This window comes from Candoia aspera, chromosome 16, assembly GCF_035149785.1.
Source record: "Candoia aspera isolate rCanAsp1 chromosome 16, rCanAsp1.hap2, whole genome shotgun sequence".
Taxonomy (NCBI): Eukaryota; Metazoa; Chordata; class Lepidosauria; order Squamata; family Boidae; genus Candoia; species Candoia aspera.
In genome coordinates this window covers 5,588,716-5,607,365 of record NC_086168.1, presented here as the reverse complement: position 1 = coordinate 5,607,365, position 18,650 = coordinate 5,588,716, and the positions used below count along the sequence as shown (strand labels likewise).

The 18,650-nt window shown below is 47.4% G+C and overlaps 3 protein-coding genes and 4 non-coding genes across 7 annotated transcripts; 1 reads left to right on the top strand and 6 right to left on the bottom strand.

Moving 5' to 3' along the window:
• Positions 1–942: 942 nt before the first annotated feature.
• On the bottom strand, positions 943–4,926 carry SURF2 (surfeit 2). The gene is made up of 6 exons (XM_063316126.1): positions 4,769–4,926; positions 4,353–4,507; positions 3,610–3,713; positions 2,893–3,090; positions 2,246–2,400; positions 943–1,183 (listed from the first exon to the last, which is right to left on the bottom strand). The coding sequence occupies exons 1-6, from the start codon at positions 4,889–4,891 to the stop codon at positions 1,109–1,111; spliced, it is 810 nt and encodes a 269-aa protein (XP_063172196.1). The 5' UTR covers positions 4,892–4,926; the 3' UTR covers positions 943–1,108.
• Positions 4,927–6,236: 1,310 nt separating this feature from the next.
• Positions 6,237–13,426, top strand: LOC134506007 (surfeit locus protein 1). The gene is made up of 9 exons (XM_063315974.1): positions 6,237–6,318; positions 6,637–6,715; positions 8,136–8,263; positions 8,589–8,671; positions 9,373–9,564; positions 9,694–9,766; positions 11,029–11,191; positions 12,025–12,106; positions 13,085–13,426. Exons 1-9 carry the CDS (start codon positions 6,241–6,243, stop codon positions 13,149–13,151), a joined length of 945 nt encoding a protein of 314 aa, XP_063172044.1. The 5' UTR covers positions 6,237–6,240; the 3' UTR covers positions 13,152–13,426.
• Positions 13,427–13,787: 361 nt separating this feature from the next.
• Positions 13,788–18,106, bottom strand: RPL7A (ribosomal protein L7a). Its single transcript, XM_063316448.1, has 8 exons — positions 18,096–18,106; positions 17,821–17,966; positions 16,512–16,661; positions 15,790–15,930; positions 15,416–15,495; positions 14,550–14,680; positions 14,242–14,311; positions 13,788–13,936 (listed from the first exon to the last, which is right to left on the bottom strand). The coding sequence occupies exons 1-8, from the start codon at positions 18,104–18,106 to the stop codon at positions 13,832–13,834; spliced, it is 834 nt and encodes a 277-aa protein (XP_063172518.1). The 3' UTR covers positions 13,788–13,831.
• On the bottom strand, positions 14,764–14,841 carry LOC134506384 (small nucleolar RNA SNORD36). Its single transcript, XR_010068804.1, has one exon. It is a non-coding gene; the product is annotated as a small nucleolar RNA SNORD36 (small nucleolar RNA).
• LOC134506383 (small nucleolar RNA SNORD36) lies at positions 15,624–15,700 on the bottom strand. Its single transcript, XR_010068803.1, has one exon. It is a non-coding gene; the product is annotated as a small nucleolar RNA SNORD36 (small nucleolar RNA).
• Positions 16,007–16,072, bottom strand: LOC134506386 (small nucleolar RNA SNORD24). Its single transcript, XR_010068806.1, has one exon. It is a non-coding gene; the product is annotated as a small nucleolar RNA SNORD24 (small nucleolar RNA).
• LOC134506385 (small nucleolar RNA SNORD24) lies at positions 16,733–16,807 on the bottom strand. Its single transcript, XR_010068805.1, has one exon. It is a non-coding gene; the product is annotated as a small nucleolar RNA SNORD24 (small nucleolar RNA).
• Positions 18,107–18,650: the final 544 nt, after the last annotated feature.

The window sequence follows — 18,650 nt, the reverse complement described above, 5'->3', positions numbered from 1 at the left end:
TGGTTTAGCACCCATCCCCATTGGACATGCTGGCTAGGAAATTGAAAAGCTGTGGGTTCCCCATTCTGATGCAAGCACATAGGGCTGAAAAGGAATACCTTAACCACTGCTAAGGAGTTGACAGCTTTTAAAGTGGGTTTCAAGGCTGTGACTGAGTCTGGACAAGATGTTTGCACCCTAAGCCATAGTTGGCTCTTTGGAGCAGAAACGCAAGCAAGCTGGCTCCTGTCGGAAGTCATACCTACTTCCAAACTCAGCTCAGACTGGGGAAATTCATTCTAGAGCCCAAAATAGTGTTAGCTACAAGTTGAACAATTGGTCTCTTCAGCTCCAGCTGTCCCCATTCCCTGGAATCATCTCTCTAGGCGTGTTTCTCAAGCTTGGCCACTTCTAAGATGTGTGGACTTCAACTCCCAGAATGGCATGGCTGGCTGGCTGGGGAATTCTGGGAGTTGAAGTCCACACATCTTAAAAGTGGCCAAGATTGAGAAACACCGCTCTAGGCAGAGACCTTTTACCACTCCAAATAGAGCGCACGAAAGTTTTCAAACCGCTAACCCAATTGCACTGGAAGGCAGAGGTGGGACAACTTTTGAGCTCAAAACGTTTTGCGGCACCTCCTTTTTCAACTCCAAGGTCAAACAGAAAATCTTCCACTTAGAAAGCCAGCAACTGCCATTGAGTAGTGGTCCATCCTATTTTTGTTAGGGTGGACTCTTGTTTCCAACAATTTTGAAACGAGAAATGTACACCTGGGTTACCTCTTTCTAAGAAATCCATTACTAGAAAAATCAAAACAGTCATTTGGCCTTCATCTGCAGTGCTTATACGTGCCTACTGGCAAGCAGAATTTGCAGTTGCATAAAATTTTAGATTCTGACATCTGTACTTGCTTGTGGCGATGTTGCCCCTGACAATCAGGCGAAGAATTCAGTAATGCAGTAGAGTTGAACTACTTTATGTAAATGAAGTACAACTACATGTATACAACTTTTCTGAAGAAAATAAGGACCATGCTTAAAGAAAAGGCAACACTGAGTTCCAGTGGCAGCCCTCCCGCCCCATTAAACAACCTGGAGCTTGACCCAAGAGAGAGACTTAATTCCTGTTAACTGCTCTTCCGAAGCTTTTTCGATTTTCTGTTCCACCTTTTGAATTTCTTCTTGCGAGGGCCCACTTGCTTCTGGACGAACAAGGGAAAAAAGGCCACATAAGGGGACGCTTGTACAGAATTTTTTTTTTTTTTTTTAAGGTTTTTAGGCCTCGTGATTATGAGGCAAAGGCTTCACTGGGATTCAGCAATGCAAGCCTAGTACTTTTATACGTTGCTTGCTGATCTATACTAAAGAAAAGGACCTCAGTAATGATTAGAATTATAGGCTGCCTCTGCTCAGCTGATTTTCAAAATGAAGCCACAGGAACCTCTTGCAACTTGTGCCAACTCACCTTGCTGCCAAAAGATTCCTCCTAGCTCGCCTGAACACTCTTGGGGCTGCAAAGAAGGCTATCTGAATTCTGCAAAATCTGGGGCATGTCAACAGCTAACAGTGTCTCATCTGTAGAAGAACTAATGCTTGAAGAGCTGGACAACAGCAATGACTATTAATAGATAACGGTGACCAGTTTGAAGGAATGGGACAACCCCCAGTTCCCAAAAGGTCAGAAAAGGACGCAATGTAAGTTATTTCTAATCTAGGTCCAGCGTCAGTAGCTTAGGACAAAATCCTAAACTTGTTAAGTGTCAACATTTCTCCCCATAAATTATTCCCTAATTGTAGAAAACTATCACAACAGAGAGAAAGGAGAGAATGTCTTTCTACATGCAGGGAGAGGTAGTGGAGAACCATCCATCCTTGACATTTGTAGAGGTACCTCCCACAACCTCAGCCCCCTCCACTTGCTGTGTCATCAAGATAACTATTGCAGAGGAAAATTGGGGAACCTGTTTTTCCCCCAGATACTCCACAGTGTCAGCCAGCTGCAACCTGATATTGGAAAATGGCATGAAGGTCTCCTTTATTTGAGCTGTCTATGCCTGTCAGTTTTTGTCCAACACCCAACCACAGCGGGGAGGAACTTTTCAATCCCTGGGCCTCTTTTGCCCAACATACACCTTCTGGGTTTGCAGAATATAACCCAAATTCAAGCAGGGCTTAAAATGAACCACGCTTTGCCCACACATCTCCTAAGTCTTAACCTAACCTAGTTAAGGGTGAGCAGGAACACAACCATGAACTTCAAATACCTTTCCCCTTTTCGTGCCTGCCTGGGAATCAACCTCCATCGCTTCGGCCAGGCCACCATTTTCCGCAACGGGCTTCGCTACCTCTTCATCGCTGCTGCTCATAAAGTCACCGGGGGTCTCCCTGCCTGTGGCACTTTTTTCTGGGAAGAGTTGAGCTTTGAAAATAAACATAAAAACTTAAAATTAACATCAAAACCGTGCTTATTGATTCCGCCTCCATAGCAAAGCACAGTGGCAGATACCTTAGAGCACAGCCCCATTGAAAATAGCTTAATGATAAGATAGGCTAATGAACAAGCTCCCGTTCCTCGTTACAGGGCTGAACAATATACAAGGATTGCAGCAGAAGGCACAAGGTCTCCAACCAAGATGCCTAATGAAGGGATGTGCACAAAGCAGACCGGAATCTCTGCTTGCTTCGTTGTTCAAAACATTTTTAACGTGCCCTTCAGTGAAAAAGGCTCTCCCAGAGCTGCTTACAAATATCAGCAATGAGAATACTTTCCCTTAAGCATACAACTGAACAGATGTAATAAATGAGGACACAGGATGGGGCGGGAAGAGGAAGACAGCATACTCAGGACCAACTAAGTTAACAGCTCACATCCTAACTCTGGGATGACCCTTTGGCCTTTTAGCTCACCTACCGGGGTACAAGTCACTCAGGCTATCATCTGTTTCACTGGCCCCTTCGTCGCTGGGGGGAGGCTCCCAGAATGCCCCTCTCTGCCGAGGCTTCCCCCTCCCTTCCCAAAGGCTGTTGTCTGCTTCTTGCCGCGGCTTCCGCCGTTTCTGCAAGAGGCAAGCTGGAACATACTCCAGGCCTTCCTTCTGACATTCTTCATCTGCAAAGGAAAAAAAGCAGCTCTTTAAGAGAGAAAGGTCCAAGCAAGAAGAAGGGAGGATTCCAGGTCCCATCTGCCCCCCCCCCCGACCTTCTTTTCAACCCACTGATGCCAAGTAGAACCTGCGTGTCTGGGGTAGTCTACCCTTTACTATCCAGCCCGCTTTGCCTGCTTCTCTCCCCTCTGCCTTTTGACTCAGAAGAAGCATTGAGGACTGGAGCATATGCTTTGCCCACCTCCTGGGGTAGCTTTAGAAAGCAGAGTAAGCAAAAAGTTGCTTCTCCCCACGGTGGAACAGCAACCACAGGGCCATTCCATCTGCGACTGTTGCACTTGACCATGCTGACCATCTAAGAGAAGACGCTGGTCTCGGGATGAAAGGACGTTTCATCTCGGGAACAGCAGGCCAGCGCAGAATCGGGTATGAAATTTGGGGCTTTGCAAAGGGAGCTCTGAGAAATCTGAACTGCGGGAGCCGAACTGACATAGGCCTGGAGAAACCACTCGGCCGCAACTTACACCGTCGAAGCGCCTTCTGATACCGCCGGCCTTGGATGTGACGGAGAACGTGCTCCGGGATCTTGTTGAGATGGCGCAGGGTAAGTTTGCAGAAGAGCTGATTGCTAGGAAAAGAAGAACAGGAGTAAGTGTGAAGAAGATGGAGTATTAAATGAATACAGCCTTACGGGCATGGTTGTTCAACAGCCTAACCTCCTAAGCTGGCTGGGAATTCTGCAAGTAGATTCTCTTCCCGGGGTGCAACTGAAGTGGAAGGGGGAAACTGGATCACACCACTGAACAGGTCTGCAGATTATGCTACGCCACGGCTGAACAATGCACCATCCAATTCCACCATCCACCTACTGCACTAACTTGTAACATGGCTTGCTCGATTTGGGCTTCTGTCAACTCAACTCAGCCCAGGCTGCCTACTGAAGAAACCCCCATATGAGCTACCCACGGTTTGGCATAATGCAGAAGCTCAGCCACTACCCCTGCTGGGGCACCAGCGGCCCGCTATTCGTAATGAATATATCCACTGAAGCGGATCATTAGAAGTGAAGCTGAGGTTTGGTCGTACTGTTCAGACCTCCTTGCCTACCCCTTTTCCTCCTTTCATTCACCTCTGATGAAAACAAAACAGCAAACTGGACTTTTAACCCCGTCAAGGGAAATGCACCGCTCTTAAGTAGCAAAACCAAAGGCCGGTGAGTCCGATGCTGGCTTTCTAAGAAACTAAGACGGGGGGGGGGTGCACGCACGGGTTTTTGGTACTTGGCACAATGTGCGGTTCGTGCTCGCTGTAGTCCAAGACGCCTGGGGCCTTGCTCAAGCGCAGGTACTTCTTCCCGGCTGTGAAGGCTCGGAGCTCGGGCAACCGGCAGGGCAGCTCGTGGCCAGTCAACGTGCAGCGGACCTGGGGGAGCGAGGCAGGGTGAGCAAAGCCCAACTCCAACTGAGCGTTCCGGTCTGCCCGACAGCCCTGGGATTTCCTAGTGGTCTCCCATCCAAGCGCCCACCAGCCCGGCCTGCTTGAGCTTCGGAGCCCGGACAAGGCGGGGCAGGCTCTGCCAAGCCAACGTGCCCTAAAGAGCAGCGTGCCGACCAGCGCGGGGATCTCCGGGATCTTCCTGCCCCCCGCGCAAACGCGCGCCCAGGGCAGGCCGCCGCGGCTCACCTTCTTCCCCGGAGGGAGGACGTGCAAGCTGGGGTGCAGCCGCAGGAAACGGTCCAGTTCGCCCGGCTCCGCTTCGGCTCCCTCCGGCTCCGGCCGCAATCCCTCGCGCGCCGACCCAGCCATCGTCGCGCGCCGGCCCAGGCTTGCCCGGGCCTCGGGGGGCGTGGCCAGGGAAGGGAAGGGAAGGGAGGGGGAGGCGGAGAGCGGCCAATCGCCTCGCTCCCCGTCCTCCCCAGGCTTTCTCCTTAGGGCTGAGAGGCGGGGCGCCCCTGCGCGGCTTCCACGCGGAGGCCGCGCTTGCGGGGCGAGTTCCCAGGATCTGCGGGCGGTTGCGAGCGCACCGCTCCCTGAATGCAGTTCTTGCATCGGTTTCTCTTCGTAGTCTGCACGGGACTACCAAGGGTATTGTAGGTTTGCAGCACACGCAAGGTGTGTGTAAGAGAGACTGAGAGCCAGTTCGGTCTAGTGGTTAAGGTGCTGGGCTAGAGACCAAGGGGCTGTGAGTCCCTAGTCCCGGCTTGGGCGTGAAAGCCGGCTGGGTGGCCTTGGGCCAGTCCCTCTCTCAGCCCAATTCGGTGCAATGCAGACTAGCCTCCTCGGGGTGCACCCCCAGGCTAAATAGCCTACACATCTGGCTGCTGGACCTCGCAAGGATTTCCCAGCAAGGAAAAGCAGCACGAACACCGAACTGCTATGCCATACGATTTTTGAAAAAGCACAAGCAAGGTGTTAGCCAGGTTAATCCTACTGAGAGTCAGGGGCATGAGTGCATCTGCTAGGCGTTCCCCTGATTTGAATGCCCGTCGTGTGGCCTCTAATTAACTGGAGGGAGCGGGGGGAGAAAGAAGCCCTTCGGTTCAAACTCGTGAAGCCCAGCAGCATATGTGCCAGCGCAGCCGCCGGATTTGCAAGGAACTTGATTAAAGACTTAGGAAGTCAGTAACTGACCAAGAAGGCAGAGCTGCTTAATGCATTACGCCGCAACAAACCAAGCGGACTTAAGACTCAGCAGTTGCCTGATGCATCCGGCACTTCTTCACCCAGCTGGGATAAGCGCGTTGGATGAACGCAGCCGGCAAATCTTAATATAGCCCGTAAAAAGTCGTGCAATGTATTAAAACCCGCCGGTTACGTTCCTGGCGTACTGATTAAATACTCTCATCCCAGCTAAGCATTGCAAGTATTAAAAACGACTGTAAAGCCTCAGCCTGGATTTTTTTTTTCCTCCTCCCTCCCCGTCCCCTTTTCCTTGCGGGTCACATCTGAGAGACGGCTTGGCAAAAACGGACACCCGCAAATAAGTGAGGAAGTCTTTTAAAAGGGAGAAGAGAGAGCGAGAGAAATTATTATTAACTTTGTTGTTATTCCCAGCCCAGATCCACCCTTCCATGGCGAGCTCGCCCGCCAAGGCTGCACAGGAAGTCGCGGCGGCGTGACCCGGAAGGGGAAACCCGTTGACCCTCCCAGGCAAGATGGCGGCCCTGTGGCGGCGGTTACTAAGCGACGCGGGATTCAGGGGCGCTCTGGGGAGACTCCGGGCGACCAGGCAGGTGAGGGACGCGAAGCCCCTTTGAAGTCGGTGGGGCCTTGGGCACGGGTAGTTTGAAAGGCCCCTGAGGCTCAGCCCGCCGGTGGGTTATGGGCGTTGGAGTCCAGGCAACTGGGGGGCCCCAGCTTGGTTCTCTCGGCAGCCCTGCGAGGTAGGCCGGGCCCTCTTTTCGGCGCGTTGGAGTCGCCGCTGTGGAGCTGGGTCGTGCTTAAGTGCAAATAAATACATTTAAATAAATCGCTTACATTTCAATACCTTGCTTTATTCGCTTCTGTGCTTCCTTTCCGGGGCCTCCAACGTCTGCCCTCTTTTCCTTCAGTTTTCCTGCCTGGGCGGAGGGAGGCTCTTGGCCCGCTGCTGTTTGAAAGCTCCTCCCGGCCTCTTGCAGCGACCCCGAGGTGAGTTGGGCCTTTACTTAGACTTGCTTTAGTCTGTGGCAACAGGATTATTGCTGCCCGAGACCAGGACCTAAGGAAACCCAGTAGCTTTTGCGCTGATTTGGTTGTAAAAGACTTCTATGGCTGCCCACGTTGCAACTAAAGCCCTGGGAGGCTCACAAGACAATAAAAGCAGCAAAACCCCCAAACCCACACGATAAAAAAAAACTCACGGCGCCCTGGTTGCGTGTATCTCAGAGAACAAATAACAGAACAAAAGCAACTGGGTCGGTTGCGCCTTTTGCATCAGGCACAGCTGGATCGAGCTGCCTTGAGAGTCACGACGTCGTGAATATCAGAGTGGGAAAAGGGTAAGTACCACTGATCGGAAGATCCAGGACATTTCGTTCTGTACGGGGCTACCAACCGACAGGGTGCCAGCATAAAACAGGCAGTATGACAAAGGGTGTTTTCACAGTCTCGATGGCTCCTTTGCCGTGCGGGCGAAACCTTTCCCCAAACGGGGGACCTTTGCATCTCCCCTCGAAGACTGCAGTAGGAAGGGCATCAAAATCGAGCCAAGGAGAAGACCCTTCTATATTTTGAGATTGCCACTTGACTTAGGTATCCAGCCGGTGCCTGCAGATTTATATGTATTGATGTGTGTCTGCTAGAATTTTCTGGAAAGTCCTATTTTTATTTAGGTCAGCCTTTCTCAAGACCCACGGGGTAAGAAAATAGTGCAGTGAGGGGGGGCGGTGTTGCCTAACCACTGTGGGACGAAGATGGTCCATGTCTGTTTAGAGGAGAGTAGTTGACAATTCCCTATTTCTCTGGGACTGCACTGGTATATGCCCTTATCTGAGACCCAACCCTGGTCAACTCCATGGGGCCTAGTTTGAGTTGCTGGACAGTCCATGAAATTGTCTCCTACTCCATGTAGGGAGGCATATCCGACCTCTGCCTCTGTTTTTTCTGTTCCACGTGGGATTGGAATGGAGTGGGAGCAGTGATAACTTCTGCTGCAGCCATTATCGCCAACCATTAATGGAGTAGTGTATGCTGCTTTACATTTTTCCTTGAATTTCCTTAAAACTTTTGTTTTTAGCGTTATGTTATTGTAAACCGCCCAGAGTCCCCCATTGGGGGAGATGGGCGGTGATATAAATTAAATACATACATACATACATACATACATACGTCCCACTCTATGGAAAACAGTTGCAGTTTCGAACTTGCAGTTTCAGCCTCGTAATAACAGGGCATGTATTCTTCCAATGGCTGAACATAGGGAGGGAGGACATTTCTGCCTTAAAAGCGTGCCGTTGTAATTTCCAATAAATGCTACTGCGGAGTGTGAAATGACCAGATGCCAGTTCTGAGCTCTTACGAATTTCCTTGCCACTGTAGTATTTTCTTTTCTCCTGTTGTTTTTTTCCAGAGATTTGCTGGAGGCCTTGCCCATCCAGAAGCTCCTCAGCTGCTGCTGCCAAATCCACAGAAGACAACATATTAAAATGGGGACTTCTCCTCATCCCTACAGGTGCATTTTGCCTTGGCAGTTGGCAGGTAAATACCACTGACGAAATGAAGGCTGGCTCTTTGGAGCTTTCTAGCTGAAGTCTGTGTCAGCTGATGAGTAGCCTTATCCCCATGCTTCCTCCCTCTTTTGTGTGGTATGAATCAAGCTGTCAGATGTATGGAATTTAATGGGACTCTCACATTATTCTTGTTGTTCTGATTTATTACTCAGAAGAGGGGATTTAAAAAGCTTGTCACTTTGTTGTGTAAATACATGATGCTCTTGTGGGAGAGAAATTCTGCAGATTGGGATGTCTTTCTCGCACTTTCCAGTGGAAGAAAGATCAATCCAACTTCATGTGCTTTGTGCCAGGTTCAGCGGCGGGAGTGGAAGCTGAAACTGATTGCTGATATGGAAAGCAGGGTTTCTGCAGAGCCAATTCCACTGCCAACAGAGTAAGTGTCCTTTGGGAATGGTAAAGAGAATTAGAATTTTACTGAGAACATAAAACGAGCATGTTCGCTTTTATTTTGGTGGGCAAGACCAATCGCAAAGTTGTTTTTTTTTCACCAGAAAGGAAACTGGTGCAACTGTTCTCGGCCACTCCCTTTTATCACCCAGGATACACTCTACCCCTTCAGTCATCCAGAAAACATCCTCTTTTATTTAATTTGAGCAACTTTGTAAAATGCACTGTACAAATAATAACAAAATGGCTGCCAGGGCAAATGTTTTCCCACACACTTACAGTTTTGCAGGTTCATCTTCTTGCAGAATTTAGCTTGCTTCATTTCACTACTATTTTTGTTGCTAGTTGCATGAGAACGATAGATAGCCCTGGCAGCCATAATTGTTCCAGTTGCTAGCTAACTGGCAGAGACCATGCCATATGGGGACAAAAGATAGGAAACCTACAGTCTGCTGGGTGTTTGAAAAAGGGTATGCATATTCAGCCGCCGGGTTACCTAAGCTTCCTTTATAGCAAACTGAGTTCTGTGGCTTCTTACTTTACTATTGCATGCAGTTAAGTTTGTCTGCTCTCCCCGTCCTCAGTTATAAGTGGTCATATTAATCAGTGAAACGTATTTCTCACCATAGGCTTCTGATGTCTAAGCTGTAACACAGATTTTCATTCCAATCTTGCTTTTTTCTACAGCCTCTATGAACTGAGTGAATTGGAATACAGGCCAGTTAAGGTCAGAGGTCATTTTGACCATACCAAAGAGCTGCATGTACTCCCACGTTCCCCGGTGGATCCTGAGAAAGAAGCCAGGAATGCTGGCCGACTCATGTCTAATGTAGAGAGCGGAGCCCACATCATCACTCCCTTTTATTGCACTGACCTTGGGTGTGTACCGTATCAGCCAGAAGATTTAAATGCAATCTTGCACTCACCCATTCGGAGAATTAACTTGGGGGAAATTCTCACTGAGGGCTTTTATTTATTTATTTATTTATCTATCCTTTTAACCTGCAGGATAACGATTCTAGTCAACAGAGGATTTGTTTCCAGAAAGAATCTGAATCCAGAGACCAGATTAAAGGGACAGGTATGCTGTGTGCTTTGCAGGGATTAGCACTCTCTGCTTAAAGAATAAAATAAAATTCTGCATCTAACAGTATGCCCTATAACTGAAATCATTTACAATATCTTTTGTAACTTTTTTGGCTCCTTTATATGTTCTGTTTTTTTCTTTTTTAATAAGAATTTTACTAAGTTTGAGAGAAACGATCAAAACTACAAAAAGAAAAAACTAAAAAGAGTATGAAACGCAAGAAAAAAGAATTTTAGAGATTACATAAAGTGACTTCTGACTTTCAGCAACAGGAATATACAGCAATTTCCATATTAAAACCCTTACTCTATATCAAACCCAGCTCACATTATTTCTATAAATCCATTAGCACATATACGAATCACTAATACAATTCCTCCTTCCCCTTATAGAAAAAAACAATATATAAATCTATAAATCAATTTCCTTCCCTCCCCCCCCAAAAAACATTTAATTATTTCCTTCCTATCACTATTCTATATACTTCTGTCCACTATAGCAAAAATCAAATTATAAAAACATATAAATTGTCTCCTTTTATAATTAATAATACTACACTTTATATATTTGTTTTGGATTTAACTAGTCACTGGGAAGGGACAGGAAAATGTTTTCCCAGTGCAAACTTCCTACTGGATTTGACTTTACAGGTAGTCCTTGCTTAACGACTATTCATTTAACAGTGGTTCAGAGATACAATGGGGCTAAAAAGGGGGAAATTCCAGTCCCAATTGCGGTCATTAAGCGAGGACTACCTGTACTAATATTCATCTGTCAAGATATGAATTCCCCCCACGTGATAAACAGACGTCTGGTGGTTTGAAAAGCATAGAAAGCTTTTGTTTATGTGTCACAAGGCTATGCGTGGCAACATAAATGAAATCAAACTGAGGAGCTGGTAGAAATAGTGAAAAAAGGCATGTAAAAATCTGCAGGAAGAATGATCACTTATATGAGCCAGGAAAGTAAATATTTTTTTCTGCTTGGAAAATACATTTCATTTTAAGTTAAGAGATTTTAACAGAACAAATCTTCCATGAGGAACACCTTTTCCTTGTAACATTTGACTGACTGTCACTGGCATTGCGTTGTGTAAAAAAAGGAGAATTGCCCCACTGTGTGTTGTTCTCATTAGTTTCTAAGATGCAAGAAGTGGGAGAAGAGGTATTTGACACTTCCTCAAAGCCTGCGAATCTTGGGCGTCTCTGCATGTGTTCTGAAGAACAGACGTTACAGCTTGAGTCGTCTTTTTCTAGATCCAAGGGGAAGTTGAACTCACCGGATTAGTAAGGCTGTCGGAACCTCACAGACCCTTTGTGCCAGAAAACAACGTTGAACGGAACAATTGGTTTTACCGTGACGTGGATGCCATGGCAGGAGTCACAGGAGCAGAACCCATTTTTATTGATGCGGACTACAGTAAGTCCTCTAAACGCTGGCTGCTCCCTGCGGCTTTCCTGGATGTTGTATATAGCCTTCCTATCCAAAATTTAAGATCGAGGCTAACATCGGAAGGCCTCTAGAAGGCCTAAGGAATTGTTTGAATGGCACAGGCTGACTTTACTTCACGGAGAGGCCTTATTTTATTTTTTTATTATTTATTATTCAAATTTTGTTACCACCCATCTCCCCCCAAAAAACTTAGTTAGGTGGGCAACCTGGTGTTCACCAAATACAGTACTTTAGATTTAAATTCTTTGCTGAGGGCAAAGAATTGTGGAATTTGTAACCCCAAACTATCAGAGAATCCCAGCTTGCCTGCTTCCGGTTTAACCGCACCCGTGAAGAATGTGGGACTTGATGAAATTCGACAAGGGAGAGCATCACCAGAATGCTCACTTGTGGCAGTGGCATTTTGGAATAGTGGCACAGAAACTATTGTCGTCTCTGTACTTGCCTTGGTCAATTTAGTATGAAATAGAGTGTTTCAAGATGTATTAAAGCTTCAAACTTTATGCTTCAAGGTATAAAATAACGGGAAGCAGTCAATAAACACAATGATATACCCTCCCTTGGGAACATGTGCAAATAATCTTAATGGCAGGGCGGTTGTCTCTAGGGAAAAGCCCAACCCTTGGGAATTATGAGAATTAAAATCCCGTGAGGGAATTTTGTTGAGGAAATCTGACCTAATTTCTTGAAGCAATATTTAAAAGGGAGCCTTAAAGCTTAGAATAAAGCTTTTTGAATTTGTGGATGGCAAACGTGTGAAATCTTACTGAACTGACCTCCAATTCACTTTATACCCGCAGAAAGCACAGTTCCAGGGGGGCCAATTGGGGGCCAAACCAGAGTGACTTTACGAAATGAGCACCTGCAGTATATCCTTACTTGGTGAGTAGCAACACAAATGTTTTAGCTGGTGGTGAGGGGTTCACAGTGGGAAAGATGAACTGTGGATCTGCAAGCAATCAAGTGATCCAAATCGTTAAAATGCCCCTCCCAAGTATGTGTTAAGTCACTGGAAGCATTTGATGTTTACTTCTTGAAGCTTATTCATAAATGTGGCAGGTTATCAGTAGCTTTATACACAATGCAAAGATTCCAATCAGCCTAATGCAGATACAGTGTTACGTGTATTATATTGGTTCCAATGTCCTAGATTGCAAGCCAGAGTTCAATGCAAGATGGGCAGCTATATACATTTTTTAAATAAATAAGTAAATGTGTGGTTTTATCTATACATCGGTGGCATAGAGCAGGCAGTAGATTTTCTGTAGCACCTCCTAATCCAGGATACCCCTCAATTCTGTCGGAGTAAATTACACAGCTCTAACGCTATGGGTTTTCTATTATTTACCAAGTTGTTGTTGAGGAAAAGGTTCTCAAATTGAAACTCCTGTTCTTATAAAAAAAAAATTCTCAAGCCTCTGGTTTCTGAATCTCAACCGATAAACCCTGCCTTTTCTGCTGTGCCGTAGGAAAATTGCTGTGGATACAGTGTGAAGCAGGAGTGGATGGCTGTGTGTGTTCAAGGGTCCTTCCTGTTAATCCCTTGGAGTCTCCCCCCCCCCCCATACTGCAGAATTTTTTTCCCCCTCTAGTCCTACAGAACCCACTCAAGTCCTTGTGCAACCCCAAGGTCCAGTTCAAAAATCACCAGGAGTGGATTGTCCACACAGAAGCAAGCCACCTTTACAAATATCCCCCTGCCCCATGGCAGCTAGATTTATCTTCACTAACCAAGAGGTCTAGAAATAAAACAGCAATTGTCACTGAGCCAACCGCTCAGCTGGATCGTGCAACTTGACCCAGCTGGCTTTTGACGTACAGGACCTTGCCCCAAATCTGACATTTGCTCCTTCTGCCCAGGTACTGCCTGTGTGCTGCCACTGCCTTCTTGTGGTACAAGAAGTTTATTCAGAAGGTGTCTTTCTGAGTCTTGCAACTATGCTGCAAGAAGAGCTTGGCTGGGGTGCGCCTTCTAAAAGCAGCGATCTGGCCCAGGCCATTGAAGAATGGAGGAATTCAAAGATTACGTGGGACTTCTTGGTGGACTTCAGCGAACCGTGCCCATCTCAGGAGTTGATGGAGACCAGGCAGAGCTGCTCTTTAAGCAAGGTGATCGTCACGCATTCGGAGAAGCGTTGCTGGGATCAGAAGCCAGAATTTAAAATCTGATCCTTAAGTAATGGGGAGTCTTAAAGGAGGAAAAAAAGTCTTTTCAACAGTAGGGTAGGGTAATCAGTGGAGAAGAGATCAATTAAAATTGAGGGGCTTCAGAGTAAGGGGTGGGCTAGGTTTGTGGTAACATGAATCAGGTTTCTTGAAATACTGACTATAAATAAATGGTGTCTTTTTGTAAAGCGTTCAACTCTCTCTTAAAGTGATATTGCACGGGAGGATAATGGAAAGTATGGCAAAGAATGACTGCTGAGATAAAACCCCCACTTGCAAGAATGATGTACGTTTCAGTTTATATTCTATAAAAACACTATAAAAAAGGGGTGAAGAGCTGCAAGCCACGCACTCCTTCAAAAACAGCCCTTTAAAGTGATCGAAGCACAAAAAAGTCTTTTGCTTAGAATTTTATTCTTCTGTACAGAAAAGCTGATACATCTATCCCAGCTTGGTGGCCAGCTCCTTTGCCTTGGCTTTTTCCAGCTTAGCAATGCGAGCCACAGACTTGGGACCCAGGACGTTTCCACCCCAGTGACGGCGAATCTGGAAGGGAAAAGCAAGAAAGATGCATTTGAAAACAGGAAGGCGTGTAGGTTCTGCAAGAAAATGGGACAGGAAGATGTTGCATCTTTGCAACTACGGCAGTTTGTCCACCTGCCCGCATTACTGGTCCTTTTTGAAATGCGTGTTGCAGTAACTAAGAAGCTGACAATTAGGGACTGAAAAGCTTGCTCGCTCCGTATAACCTATTTCAGGCCACTTCAAGTACCTGACCTGTTGACTGCAAAAGCAGCCTCAGGGCACAGCGAAGACAGACGCAACCAACAATCTGACAGGCACGTTCTTACCTCTTCGTATCTATCGTTGTAGTTAGTCCGGACAGCTTCCACCAGTTTCGCCAGGGCTCCTTTGTCCTCACTGCACAGGAAAAGACAGGGCCAAGAATTTGCAAGGGTCAAGGCCGCCACTGGCTGCATGCAAGGGACACACTCCGCTGGTGTCCTAATGCTGCTACAACTCACAACAGGCCTTTGAGCTTGGAAGAATTACTGGAAGAATTACCTGCTCGGTTGGCATTTGAACTGGCTCCCAACTAGGTCTGCTGTGTACAGATTTTGGCAGGACCACAGTCAAACCTCCATTAAAGGCTACTTACGGATTAACCTGGGTGAGGGCCACGCAAGTGCAGGTTTTCCGGTGGACGAGGCGACCCAGTCTGGCTTTGCCTTTGATGATGCAATAGGGGACCCCCATTTTTCGGCACAAGGCGGGCAGGAAAACCACCAGCTGCAGCAGAGTAGGAAAGCGCTCATTACGGGATGCTGCGGTGTCTTTACTGCGATGAGAGGGTGCAGACTTGGGCAGTGGCAATTGCTCAGTGTTAAAAAGCTCGTATTGGTGTGTTCTCCACGGGCGAGTCAGGTGAAGAAATTCAAACATCACTGCAATAGCCAAGCCTAAGCAGGTCACAAGGGGTTCCGAGAATTGCTTTGTAACGGCGGCCCCTTCCAGCCTCACAAATTGTCCGGCTGCTTTTTTCAGAGCAGCCGAGAAAGTCACTCTATGGAAGGAAAGGGGAAAGACTCCTTTCCAGAGTGATGCAGAGGGGCTATTTCTTCAGAGAATGAAAGGCAAGCCCTGAGTCCTTAGATGCTTGAAAATGATCCTGGAGCCAAGAGGGTAAAATTAATGCTGGACAATCTAGGGAACAGAACCTAGGTCCCAGGTTCTGTATTCCTATTTTTTCCCTTCCCCCCCCCTAGTCCTGATAAAATACAAGGCTAACATGCATCCTGCAAGTTTGCCAAAGAAGAATGGGGGGAAAACTGGCTAAAGAGAAATGCTTCCTATTCCTGCCTATGAGCCAAATGTTTATTTTGAAAGCTGTCGCTTCCTTGTGGGCAGAGGGAAGACTACTCCAAAGTCTTGGAGACAGCAGTGCTGATTCTGGGACTCAACCCCACCGGGGCACAAAATCTGGACTCTGGAAACACAAAAGGACAAATCTTCCCAGTGGCTTACCTCAATGGGGTCTACATCATGTGCAATCACCACCAGCTGAGCCTTCTTGTTCTCCACCAAAGTAGTAACTGTGTTGACACCTGGGGGAAAAAAAATAAAACAGTAAACTAAGTTCACAGCACAGAGTAAGCCGTACAGAAATACAGTGCCCTCGTTTTTAGAAATGTGTTAAGATACACTATGCCATCAAGGAATGGAGCAACCTGCTAAAGCTCAGGGTTAAAAAGCTCGTCTGTTTGCTCTTCAATCTGCAGTTCAGGTGAAGAAATTCACACATCATTGCAACAGCCGGTTGCCAACAGAAAGAACCTGGAAGACTGTCCTTTTTCGCAAACCAAGCTCAGGAACGCCATATAGAGCCATTCAAAGTTTACCTGCTCTCAGCACAGGGGGCCTTTTGGTCGGGACATCGCCCTTTCCTGCAGCCTTCTGCTCTGCCCGAGCCAGCAGCCTCTGTTTCTTCTCTTGCTTGGTCTCAGGCCTGTACTTGTGAGCCAACTTCAGAAGCTGAGTAGCTGTTGAGAAAAACCCTGGATCAGAGCTGGAAATTTTCTTTACCCATCCTCCTACCTTCTTAAGAAGAGACCTTTGTGCATCAGCGATCTTGGTGGTTGGGAGTCATCAAGAAAGCTCAGGTATTTGCTACCATCATCTGCACATTAGAGAAGAACCTTCTTTTCTCTTTCAGGCTAAACCTGCAAGGGCGTTTGCTTCCCCATATACCCCGCATTATTAATTTAGAATCTAGCTGGCAAATTCATACCCTGAAACCAAATTTCTATTGGCACATAAGTTACTACACTCTGAGTTGGCAACTGAGGGCCAAAAAATACTTTCTGGGCCATGACATGCACGCCGTGACTGTATTTAGGTTCAGCTATAAAGGGAAAAAAATATGAGGCTTGGCCCAGCATGCTGTTGACAACCTCCCTCCCCTGAAAATTTATCATTGGCAAACTTTGTATAAGCACCGGAACAGCATTCTATTCAGGAAGACACATCCTTTCATTTGCGGCCCTGCATTTTGCAAGGGAGTTAAGACAAGACACTGCTCAGCTTCTTTCCTTTTCTAATTAAACAGACGATCGCGATTTACCCGTCTGGCGGTCCAGTGCTTGGGTGAACTGGTTCACTGCCGGAGGCACCTTCAACCTTTTGTAAAGGATCGCCCGCTGGCGCTGCAGCCGGATGTAGCGAGGCCATTTCACAAAGCGGGTCAAGTCCCGTTTGGGCTGGATATCCTGGCCTGAAAGATGCAGCACAACTCAGAGGACTGCTTTGCAAACTAGGGTTTCCTTCAGGGACGAAAGGGGCATTGGCATCAGAGATCTTGGTGGATAGGCTTGTCAGCACCGCCACTCAGTTAGCAAATATTCTTTTCCATCATTTGCTCTGCACCCTTTTCGGAGCATTCAACTCCCCCCAGACAGACAGATCCGCCACACCCAACAGACCAGGCTCTTCCCCTCCTCAATCAATACTTTAAACTGACCCACTTTATTTCTATTTGAGATTTAGATACCGCTCTTCGATAAAGAAATATCAAAGCTCGTCATCTGATTCTTCAGTGACAACAGTAAAAGCCGTAAAAGAATAAGTCCAGGAAGAATCAAGGGCAGCAATATTTCTAATATATAGTGAAAGCCTTCCATGGTGGGGTCTCCCTAACCATCAGAAAGTTCACCCCACAGCTGCAGGGCAATTTCCCCAAAATGTTAAAATCCGGTAAGGCGGATCTTAATAGTCTCCCAGATAACCTGGTTCCAACCTGTTCAGGGCTTTATAAACTTACAGCAACGCCTTGAAAATGGCCGAGTACCTCACTGGCAGTCAATACAGAGCTTCCAGCAGAGGATATATCCAGCAGAAGCACCCTTGTAGGAGATCTAGCTATCACACAGGAAAATACTCCTTAAAGGATGTAGCAAACGCCTTTGTTTCGGTGTCCTGCTCCAAAAGTGTTTTGAGAGAGGGTCTCTGAAGTGGCCAGAAGCATTTTGAGACCACGGGACGACCGCCTTTAAGTTTCCACCTTGCGGCCTCAGTAGAGAATGCTCAGAAAAAAAGCCTGAAACACCATCATGTAGATTTTGAGAAGCAATTTTGTTTACTCATCTCAGGCCTCTTCAAAGGGGCTCTCAAAGCTGGGAAACGCAATCAAAAACCAGTCCAAATTAGCAGCAGCTTTAAATCGAAAGAAAGCCGCAGCCAGCTGAAAGGGGTAAACAGTGCCAGAATCTGTTTTCCCCCAAATGGAATTACCTCCACATCTGTCCAAAGACCAAGCAGATTATAAAACGCCTCAATGCAAAGCAATTTTGCTCCAGTTCCCCATATGATCAGGTTCCTTGGCAAGTACATAAGGCACGACCCACATCCCATCACCGTCCTCCTTCCCAACTCACCGATGCCGAAGTTTTTGGGTCTCTTCTCAAAAAGGGGGTTGACCACTTTCTTGGCCTCCTGCTTCTTGACTACCGCGGGGGCCGGAGCCACCTTCTTTCCCTTGGCCTTCTTTCCCTTCGGCTGCAAAAGCAAAGCACGGGTTAGTCTTTATTTGGAAAACACGGATCAAAACCACCTAGTTCCAGTCTACGGTGTAAACGCACCATCCCCTACAGATCGTAAAGTGGCTTTTCCCAAGCTGGTTCCCAGACTACGCGTTGCTGGAGCTCTCAACGTCCCAGCCATGCTGCTCCAGCGGGTCTGAAAGCTTGCAGCCACACACAACGTGAATCCACTTATAAATATTAGCCTTCAAATCAGATCTTCGTTACTGTCATAGACCAGCATAAAACATTAACCTCGTGCAACTAAGCTTCCGTCGCTCTAAATCAAGGCGGTACCAGGAACCGTCGCCCGATCCGCTTCTCGGGTTCCAGCCGGCAAGACTGCGTGGCTGATATGCCTGAAGCCGCAGCTCCGCTTCTCCCAGAGACAGCGCGCGCGGCTGCCTTCAACGCCTACCCGACCTTTGCAAAAGCGAGCGAGGCCGAAATTCGGAGCCCACCCCAGGCCGGCTTCCCATCCTCTTTCCCTCCCAATCGAAGCCGCCTCGGCCTCGGTGGGGTGCCCGGCCCTCCGGTGCGCGGTAAAGCGCCCCCAATCGGGACCCTGGAGGGCGGATGGCGGCGGATTGAGGCATCCCCCCCACCAGCCCATCACCAAACCCAACGCGTCGCCGGGACTCACCATCTTGGCTGGAGGGAGAAAAAGAGAGAGCGGTGCATCCTGG